We start from the raw sequence: 11,426 nt of genomic DNA on the forward strand, positions 1-11,426 counted from the left end.
TGTGTGTAAGTTAGTTGGACTGCGTAAGACCCACTTCTTGTTTTGCTGTCTCGTGTTTTGTACGTCGGGCATGGGAGTCAGGCAAGTTCACACCACCAACACAGCAAGCGTTCTTTTTCCTTTTTCTATTCGGTCTTGTAACCACATTGTTTTGTATAGGATTTGTATGGGACTAATGTACCTTCCATTTTCAGCACAGCTGGATGTCTTCCTCCGTGCAGCTCCCAGAGTGAGGAGGGAAACAGCGGGGTGCGCAGGAGCCCATTTGCACATGTAGCGCGCCTGTTTCACACGACAATCACCGTTCACCAACGCGAAAAGGGCGGAGGGCAGCGAGGGAGTGTGTGAGTGAGTGTGTGTGTGTGTGCAGGAGGGCACCAAGGCTTGACCAATCAAGTGTAGGTAGCTAGCTTGGCGGACTGGGGAGAGCGCCACTAGGCCAGCCGTCTGTAAAAACCGAAGCCTAGTAGCGGGGCAACACCCCAGTAATGAGCACATTTAACACAGTGACTAAAACCCCCCCCCAGTAACGAGCACATTTAAAAAAGTGACTAAAACACCCCGTAACGAGCACATTTAATAAAGTGACTAAAGCACCCCGTTACGAGCACATTTAATATAGTGACCAGGGGCCATATTCACAAAGAATCTTAGGGCTAAAAGTTGCTCATAAGTGGCGAATTTAGGAGAAACTCCTAAAAATAATGGGCGTGTCAGTCTTAAATGTAGGACTCCTAATTTTTTTTAACTAAGAGCAATTCACAAAATATTTTATCCCTAAAAGAAGCACCTAAGTCTAGGACAGCTTAAAACTCCTCATGAGGACTCCTAAGTCACAAGTGTTGGAGACAATGAACGACTCTGAATTGTTGAGAAGATATCGCTTAAACCGTGAAGGCATCAACATTTGACTAGAATTAGTGCGGGATGCAATCACGTCTCCAACTAACCGAAACAACCCAATCAGTCCGGAAGTTAAATGTTTGATAACATTAAGATTTTTGGCTACGGGGAAAATGCAACTTTGCAACGCAGACGACTTCAGAATATCGCAATCATCAGTAAGCCGATTCATTCATCTAACAATCACCGCACTCTGTAGACCACACATTGTACAACAGTTTATCCGGTTCCCTTTGGACAATCGCCTACTTCAAAGGATCAAGGTCAATTTTATGGCGATTGCAGGAATGCCCGGTGTCGTGGGTGCCATCGATGGAACACACATTAAAATAATTCCTCCATCCAGAGATGAGGACGTCTTTGTAAACTGTAAAAAGGTACATTCAATTAATATTGATTGAAAGTCTTTAATGTCCCCAAGGGGCAATTTGATCTACAACATATAGCCAGCACATATAAGAGGACACATAAAACATGAAGTAATAAATAGTTAAGAACATAAATTCACATATAAACCACCATGCTATAGTACACTGTACTTAAAAAGATGAGTGCTGTAACATGGGCAGGGATAGAAGATGACCTATCACTTGTTGAGAAGCCCAATAGCTGATGGTATGAAAGATCGCAGGTATCTGTTGGACCTGTTATCTTTTCGGTAGGTATACCTCCTCCCTGATGGTAGGAGGCAAAACTCAGAGTGTAGTGGGTGAGTGATGTTAGCCAAAATGGCCATTGCCCTCTGTGTGACCCTGGCCTCATACACATGCCTAATGCTGTTGAGGTCAGTGCCAATTATTTTCTGACATATCTTGACAGTCTTACCCAGCCTATTTTTGTTGGTCACACTCAGATTGCCAAACCAACAGATCATAGCAAAGGTTAAAATTGACTCAATAAAAGATAGATAAAACGTTTTTAGAAGTGAGCTGCTGACATTGAACACTTTCAACTTTCTTAAAAAGAACAGTCTCTGATTGGCCTTTTTACATATATAGTCTGTGTTGGTGTCAAAGTTCAGTCTATCATCCAGAATGGTGCCCAAGTACTTATATTGGCCTACCACCTCCAACGCTGTGCCATCAATCTGAGTTGGAATGATGGTGGGGGGATTACGGCGAAAGTCTATGCACATCTCTTTGGTTTTGGAGGTGTTGAGAGGTAAATAGGAGTCCTTGCACCATGAAATAAAATTGTCCAGAACTGGGCCATGGCCGGCCTCTTGGTCTTGCAGAAGGCTAATAATCACAGAATCATCAGCATATTTGATGATATGCCTTGATTCAAACATACTCTGACAGTCATTGGTGTAAAGCACAAACAGAAGTGGTGACAAAACGCATCCCTGTGGTGACCCTGTAGAACACATGAGGACCTCAGATAAGGTGTTATTTATGCGGGTTCTCTGTGACCTCAACGTTAGGAAGTCAACCAGCCAGCATATGGTACCAAAGTCAATATCAGGGAATTGTAATAGTCTCTGAGCAAGAATATGGGGCTGCATACAGTTGAAGGCTGATGAAAAATCAACAAAACACAGGCGTGCGTGTGTCTTCTTACCCCCTAAGTGACCAGTAACAAAGTCCAGAAGTGTTGCTGTAACGTCCTCAACCCCCTTATTTGGTAGGTATGCAAATTGGAGTGGATCAATTCTGTCCTGAGTCATGACAAGTAAGCTCCTCTTCACAATACGCTCAAAACCTTTCATCACCAGAGAGGTCAGGGCCACAGGGCGGTAGTCATTCAGCGCCTTTGGAGAGGGAACTTTTGCCACTGGGACCACTACTGATTCCTTCCATACCCCTGGAACTTTCCTTTGTGATAGTGAGAGTTGAAAAATATATGTGAAAATACTGCTCAAAAACAGAGCACAGTCCTTAAGCAATCGTCCACTGATGTGGTCAGGCCCCTGGCTTTTCCTTATGTTAGTCCGCTCAAGTGTCTTCCAGACGTCATATTCGTCAATCAGAATCTGACTTCCCTCAGACTCAGATCTAAATTCGGCCAGATCATCCTTAAAATCCTGAGAGTCAAATCTTAAGTAAAACTGATTCAACTCCTCCACCAAGACAGTGTCAGGTTTATCAGATGCAGCCACCCCTTTTTTCTTATTACTCATTCCCACCATAGTCTTAATCCCTTTCCAAGCACAATAAGCATTTCCGTTCTTCAGTTGATCTTCCACCTTGTTCTTAAACTGGGTTTTGGCCAATTTTATTTCCCTTTTCACCATCCTTTGAGTATCTTTTTTTTGGTGTATGTCTTTCTGTTGAAAAGCAATTTTTTTCTTATTAAGAACCTGCTTAAGTGATCTACTCACCCAGGGTTTATTATTGGGGTATAATGTGATCGTCTTTGTAGGAATAATCATTTGCTCACAAAATTTGATATAGCTTGACACAGTAAAAGTCAGTTCGTCTAGATCTGTGCATGAGTCTTTAAAAACATCCCAATTGGTACTATAGAAGCAGCCATTCAACTCTTTAATGGCGCTATGTGTCCGTACTGGGACCTCTTTACGCTCAACTTTTCCTCTCTTAAGGGCTGATTTATAGATCGGGGCCAAAAAGACACTACTATGGTCAGAAGATCGAAGGGGTGACATCGCGTAGGATTTATAGGCATCTTTAACAGTCCCGTAGCACATGTCTAAGATTTTGCCATGCCTGGTAGGACAGCTAACATACTGATAAAAGTGGCCGAGGTGTTTCTTAAGACTGCATGTATTAAAATCGCCCAGTATAAAATGCGGGGCATCAGGGGAAATGCTTTGTAAACGGTGAACAAGTTTAGTGATTACAGATACAGCATCTGCCGAATTGGCTCTTGGGTGGATATAGACCAGTGTAATAAAAGGTTGGGGAATTTCTCGTGGCAAATAAAACGGACGCAATGAGATAGATAAAAGTTCGATATGATTACTGCAGATAGATTCCCTTATTGTGATAGTTGTGCACCAGCGCGGGTTGACGTATATGCACACGCCCCCTCCTTGTGTTTTGCCAGTCAGCTGTGTGTCTCTGTCTAACCGAATAGGCTGACCAAAGCCATCGATTTCAAGATCCTGGCCCAAGTCATGTTCTTTTAGCCAAGTCTCAGTCAAAGCTATGACACAGGCATTCTTATACTCCGGTATGCATTTAACGTTTGCCTGCAGTTCGTCAACTTTGTTCCTTAATGATCGCACATTTGCGAGTATGACAGAGGGAAGTGGCAAGCGGCGCAAGCCAGCTCTGCGTAGCCGTTGTCGCACTCCTCCTTTCCGGCCACGCTTTCTCACCCGACCCGCTGCTGTCGACCGTGATCCGCTGCCTCGGCCATGAGTCCTCACCTCCGGCGTTGTATGCCGATTGAAGCAAGCAGACCCTCGCCTGCGAATCTCTGGTGGAATTTCATCGCGTAGGATCCATGGAGCTGAACAGTTGTATTGTATTAAAAAGTCCCGACTGTACTGCAGTCTGTGAGACGCGTTGGTTTGACCATGGTTCACAACAGTCCCAAGAGTAAGCATGCTCATAAGCACTGTGTTGAACATATCCATATTAATTCCGAGGTAATGGGCTACTCTTCAACTCCCGCAACTGGTTCAGACGTGACAGACGAGATACGAAGGACAAATTTAGACAATTACGCACACAAGCGGCTACAGTTGTGTGTCGCCGCAACAAGGCAGCGCCATTGATAGGCAGATAGTGTTTGATCCAAATTTCACAATCATGGATATTGTTGCGAAGTGGCCTGGATCTACTCACGATTCGCGCATTTTAATGGAGAGCGGTCTGCACCAGCTTTTTGAGCGGCACCATGTACCTGCTGGATGCCACCTGTTGGGTGACAGTGGCTATCCATGCAAGGCATGGCTTTTGACACCCTTCCTCAATCCACAACCGGGAGCACAGTTGAACTACAACATGTAAGTATACGCATGAGGCCTAGAGGAGCAGCTGAAAGAAGCTGGGTAGCTGGGAGAGGAAGGGCTGGGAGAGGAGGTGCAGCTGGGAGAGGAAGAGCTGGAAGAGGAAGGGCTGGAAGAGGAAGAGCAGATGGGAGAGGACGGGCTGCTGGAAGAGGACGTTGACTTGATTGTTCTCCCCTGAGAGAGATTGGAGAAGATTTTCCAACATTTTTGGGAATTGGGTTTTCATTTGTTAATTAAAAATTACACAAAAACCTTTTTCATGCAGCCTATTGCAATTATTGCACAGCCTACCCCTCAATCTCCATTAATAGTTGGACTGCAGGATCAACTGCTCCCTCGAGGCCAGTTATGCTGGTGTCCGACCCGATTACATTGTAGACCACCGATGCCACTGGGGACAGAGGTTTGGGTGCAGATCCTCCCCCAACACATAAAAGGGTTCAGTTAATCAACAACGTCATACAGCCTATCATTGTAGCCTCTGTCCCTAAATTAAGTCGTGCAAATACGGTTCACAAAAGAATGCAATAAATCTTTAAAAAAGACTTACCTGTAGCAGCGACGGCTCTTTTAAAGTCCGCAATCTCCATCCTACATTTTGACTGGAGTGCATACCACCGCTTCTCGCAGTCATCGACAGAGCGACACACGGCAGGGAATGAAGCATTTATGTTAACACATATGTCCTCCCATGCCTCACGCTTCTTTTTTGTGGTCACCCCACAGCCAAATTTAGCTTTTATAACCTCCCTCCTCTCCAGCACACACTGGGCCAACAGGAGCAGTTGGTCCTGGGACCAGTTCGGCTTTCTCTTACATCTAGCCCTCGTTTCGTCCATTATGACAGGAGGACTTAAAGAGCCGTATGGACTGATATTTGAAGTGTTTAAGGGCTGGAAATATGCTGATTACCTAATAGTTTGCAGGGTGCTTTAATTATTACTTCCTTGATTTCATGCAATTTCCGTCTTTTTTTCTGCAATTTCTCTTTCTCTTAACGTGCAAAGCGTCATTCTCGTTGGATGCACAAACTTGTCATCATGCGTGTGCATTCTGCTAAGTGCACTGTCCATTACTATTTAATATGACTTAATTTGAAGCCTAGGTTATTCTCTTATTTTCTGTTGATTTAGTGGGATAGTTAGGGGGACGTTAGGACTGAGTTTTGAATGAGAGCGCCTGTCAGCAACCAATCACCGTACGCACCGCTTCTTAACTCGTGCATGAGAATTGAACGTCATCCATAGCAACAGAGTTTTTATCTTAAGCTTAGGAGTTGGTATTATCCTTAGTATGAGTAGGTCTCAGAGGCGTTGTGAATCACTTTTAAGAAATTACTCCTACTTAAAATGTTTTAGCGCGAGTTAGGAGCACTCCTAGTGGTAAGATAAAAGGCTTTGTGAATACGGCCCCAGGTCTGTATCAACACCCGTTACGAGCACATTTAATAAAGTGACTAAAACACCCCGTAACGAGCACATTTAGGGCCTGATTTACTAACAGGATTGCGCCCATTTCTGGCGTAAAATAGCGGTCGTAAACATAAAACGGTATTTACTAAGGTGCCGCAGCGCATATTAACACCTGTGGGTGTGAACAGGGTTGGGCACGGAAACGTGGGTGGAAACCTGGGTGGAACGTGGGCATGGAGCGCAATTTAATGGGAGGAGAGAAGGTAGGTGCGCTTAATGATGTATTGCGTGGTATTTACTAAAACTGCCTGTCGAGCGCACGTCTCAATTTGCGGGATAATTTCTCCTCCTCCTAAAAGCACGTCTTAACCAGGAAGCGCATTTTCCATTGAGTCTGAAAACGTTGATATTGCACCAGTTATAAGAGCAAGGCGAAGATATATACAGAGACAGCGCACAGAAATAATTTTTCCAACTGGTATAACACTTTTTCAGTTAAGCGATCCACAAATCATTAGACGGTACAGGTTAACCAGCCACGCAATACTTCTGAACCAGATCAGAGACATCGAAGCCTCCAACCGGAGATCACATTCCATTCCATCAGTTGTTAAACTCAGGACAACATTACAAATTTTGGTATCGGATCATTTCAAACAGTTATAGCAGCAGTTGTCATATCTCAGCCTTCACTCAGCCAAATATTCACCCAGGTACTCGACGCATTGCTACGGTGCGCTGGTCAATACATTTCCCCACTGCCATAGTTGAAATTAGAGACATCAAACAGGACTTTTTTTGAAATCGCAAACTTTCCGAACGTAATTGGAACCATTGCTTGCACCCACATGCAAACAGTCCCACCTTCAATCCACGAACACGTTTACCGAAACAGAAAGCACACATATTCAATGAATGTCCAGGTCATATGTGATGCCAACATGACCATTACTTACGTGGTAGTGGTCTGTCCATGACAGTTTTATCTTCCAGAATAGTGCCATCTATTCATGATTGAGCAACGGTGATTTTGGAGAGGCCTGACTACTTGGTAAATGTATTTGTTTCAGTGGGGATATATTGTAGTGAACCCATGTCCCAGAAAGTATTAATCTCGCCATGTACACACCTATATGGTTATAATAGACAGTTTATGCATTAATGCCACCAATAGCATATTATTTATAATCGTGTTCTTTTAAACATCTCGCTGTAGGTGATGGCGGGCAAAACAACAATATAACCCATTGAATCAGGTTCAATGATTGAGCGAACGTGAACCAATATATCTATCTCGCTATCTATTCGCTGAACCTTAGTTTTTTCTTCCTCGAATCTCCATGGTGGCAGTAACTTGCTGGCAAGTTCTCCAGTCTTTTAACGGTGCGCTAAATAATGATTGCCCAGCACGTATCTGGCTTGATAAATATCACGGAAAATGCGGGGAATCACTGTGCGTTAATGTGCGCCTGGCAAAGGCGCAGAATAAGATGCGTTCGCAAATCAATCTTAGTAAATCAGGCTCTTTAAAGGGCGGAGTAATCACAGTTTTCCCAGCGCAGATCTGGCTTGATAAATACCACGGAAAATGCGCAAAAACACTGTGCGTTAATATGCGAACGCAGATTAAGCAGCGCTCGCATATTAGTAAATCAGGCCCTTAGTGTCTAAGTCTGTATCAGTCTGCAGCCTATTCCGCACAGCGACAGGTGATTGGACTGTACCCCGAACCCTTAACCTTACAATTAATAAAGAGACGCAACCATCTCATTCGCTGTAAATATACAAAGCCTTATATTTCCCCGTCAAATTCAACATATTCTCCACACTTGCTATATTTGCGGCGTGTTCTAGTACATGATGGCACGACAAGCAGGTGAAAACATACCTTTATATTTGGAAGAGACGCACGACTGTCTGAAGCCCGGCATGAAAGCAGATCAACAGTGTGTCCTCCTGTGCCGCAAGCTGCTTCTCGGTTAGTCTTGGCTCCTGTGACAGTGACTGCGGTTCCACTGAAAGTCTCGGGGCTGCCTACCAGTCGGTTCGAGCACACGAGAACAGCCCAGGAGTGAGGGAGCACGCTGGTTGGTTGCATTCCCGAACAGCGCTCCCATTTTCCTGGCCTGTGATTGGCCAGTGGTTGTGTTGGTCGCATGTCTGCGGACACACCCCCACCACCTGTTCGCGTCACTCAACCTGTGGCCAAAAGATTGGAGTGCGAGCGTGATGGAAGTATTTGTACAAGCGGTTGTACAAGTCATTGACCAGAACAACACGTACACAGTGTTGGTTACATTGTGTCCACAGATATGCTATCAACACTGTGAATAAAGCTAATGTCTCACGAGTGAATAGGGCTAATGTCTCCAAGTGAATAGGGCTAATGTCTCACGAGTGAATAGGACTAATGTCTCACGAGTGAATAGGACTAATGTCTCACGAGTGAATAGGGCTAATGTCTCACGAGTGAAAAGCGCTAATGTCTCACGAGTAGCGCTAATGTCTCACGAATGAAAAGCGCTAACGTCTTTCGCCTGCTGTCTTTGCGCCCTCTTGTGCTCGACAGAGAAATTCCATGGGTTCAGTTCGGTCAAGGAGTTCTTGAGGTTCCAAGGTTCCAAAGACAACTCAAAAACTCCTTTGAGACAGCTCCTAGTGTTCAGTCTGCAGGCTACAGTCTACAGGTGGGGACATATAAACTTAACTAAACTCCATTAAGATAGTTCCTAGTGTCTTGGCTACAGTAAACATATAAAACTAAAGGAAATTCCATTGAGACACACACACACACACACACACACACACACACACACACACACACACCACCATCTCCATTGTAAACCAAATTAAATAAGTAAAACACCCTGGAAACAGTGCAAGTCTGAGCCTCTTTATTGATCAGGAGCTTAATCAATACAAATAAAAACTGTTTAAACTTTAAAGAAAAGCGCCTGTCCTGCGGCGTCCTGGCAGTGTGCCTGTGACTTGTACTGCCCAGCGCTACTCTATTGGACGTTGAGCGACTTCAGGCGCCTTGCCACGTGATCGCCGTCTCAGCGCGCCGCGTCCCACGCCAGGAACCAGCCGGTGAAGGTGGGCGGCTCGTGGCCCTGCTTCACCAGAACCACTGGCGTGCCTCTGTCCCGACCCGACGGGTCTGTCTCAATGTAGGATTTTGCTGCGCAGGAACACAAAACACACACACACACATCAGGCCTCTGCAGCCACGCACGCACACACACACACAAGCCTCTGCAGCCACACACACGCACACACACATCAGGCCTCTGCAGCCACACACACACACACACACACACACTCACACACCGACGACACACATCAGGCCTCTGCAGCCACACACACACACACACCCACACACACAAACACATCAGGCCTCTGCAGCCACACACACACACACACACATCAGGGCTCTGCAGCCACACACACACACACACACACACATAAGCCAAACATCCCTAAGATGTGCAGTTCAGTCTTGTAAGCAAAGCCTAATGCGCTCATGGCTGGCTTGGTTTGTGTTTAAGAGTGTGTGTCAGAGTGTGTGTGATTCTTTGTGTTAACGAGTGTGTGTGTGTGTGTGTGTGTCAGAGTAAATAGTGTGTGTCATGTATTTTCTCTGCAGATGGATGATGATGAGACCCAGAGTTTGTTTGTTCATACAGTTTGTTGTTGTTTACTTGATTTCAGTTGTTTACCTGATTTCAGTGATTCCGTCCTCTCCACCTCGTTAGCATCTTTCCCAATCCATATAAACACCTGCAGACACATATACACACACACACAATCATGTAACACACACACACACACAGAATGAAGTTACACACACACACACACACACCCACGCACACACATACAGTACCTTGCGTAAGTATTCACCCCCTTGGATGTTTTACCCTTTTATGGCTTTTATAAATCAGTCTTGGTCAATATAAGTTGGCTTTTTGGACAAAAAAATTCACAAAATAGCTCTCTTTAATGTCAAAGTGAAAATATATTTCTACACCGTTATGTAAATTAAATACAAATATGTAATGAAAATAAGTGATTGCATAAGTATTCACCCCCTTTATCACCCCCTTTATATAGACTGACCTAATTCAACAGAGGTCCAGCCAATTGGTGCTAGAAGTCTCACAATTAGTGATCTGGGGATCAGTGTGCAGTAAATGTGTCTCAAGTGATTGTAGTATAACGACACCTGTGTCTGGAAGGTCCATTCACTGGTCAGTATTCAGTAATCAGTATTCCTGGCTACTGTTACAACATGAAGACCACAGATCACCCTAAGAAACTCAGAGAAAAGGTTATTGAAAAGTACAGGTCAGGGGAAGGATACAAAAAAATGTCCAAGGCACTTAACATCCCCTGAAATTCTGTTCAATCCATCATCAAGAAATGGAAGGAATATGGCACATGTGTAAATCTGCCTAGATCAGGCCGTCCTTACAAACTGAGTGACCATGCAAGAAGGAAACTAGTAAGAGAGGCCACCAAGACACCTATGACTACTCTGAAGAAGTTTCAAGCTTCAGCAGCTGGTATATTCAAGCTTCACCACTGTTGCCTTGGTTCTTCACCAATCAAAGCTTCATTGAAGAGAGCCACTGTTGAAAAAATGCTCCACTTTGGTCTCATCAAACCACAGAACCTTCTTCCACTTGACCATGGAGACTTCCACATGCCTTTTGGCGAACTGTAGTCGATCCTTTTTTTCAACAGTGGCTCTCTTCCATAAAGCTTAGATTGGTGAAGAACCAAGGCAACAGTGGTGGTATGCAGAGTTTCTCCAATCTCAACTGCTGAAGCTTGAAACTTCTTCAGAGTAGTCATAGGTCTATTGGTGGCCTATCTTACTAGTCTCCTTCTTGAACGGCCCCTCAGTTTGTGAGGACGGCCTGATCTAGGCAGATTTACACATGTGCCACAATCCATCCATTTCTTGATGATGGATTTAACAGAATTCCAGGGGATGTTTAGTGCCTTGGACATTTTTTTGTATCCTTCCCCTGACTTATACTTTTCAACAACCTTTTCTCTGAGTTGCTTAGAGTGATCTTGGGTCTTAATGGTTTAACAATAGCCAGTAATACTGATTACTGAATACTGACCAGTGAATGGACCTTCCAGACACAGGTGTCGTTATACTACAATCACTTGAGACACATTCA

At 44.5% G+C, this 11,426-nt stretch overlaps 1 protein-coding gene across 1 annotated transcript in view; it reads right to left on the minus strand.

Moving 5' to 3' along the window:
• Positions 1-9,223: 9,223 nt before the first annotated feature.
• The window catches only part of scin (scinderin), a gene marked incomplete at its 5' end in the record, with an annotated part of 80,604 nt that continues 78,401 nt past the window's right edge, over positions 9,224-11,426 (minus strand). Inside the window, 2 exons of the mRNA XM_080851467.1 lie at positions 9,224-9,415; positions 9,954-10,014. Of these exons, the coding sequence (XP_080707593.1) occupies positions 9,291-9,415; positions 9,954-10,014 (186 nt within the window). The 3' untranslated portion in view covers positions 9,224-9,290. The remainder of the gene's footprint in view (positions 9,416-9,953; positions 10,015-11,426) is intronic.

Source organism: Sprattus sprattus (assembly GCF_963457725.1).
Source record: "Sprattus sprattus genome assembly, chromosome: 14".
In the NCBI taxonomy this organism is placed as follows: Eukaryota; Metazoa; Chordata; class Actinopteri; order Clupeiformes; family Clupeidae; genus Sprattus; species Sprattus sprattus.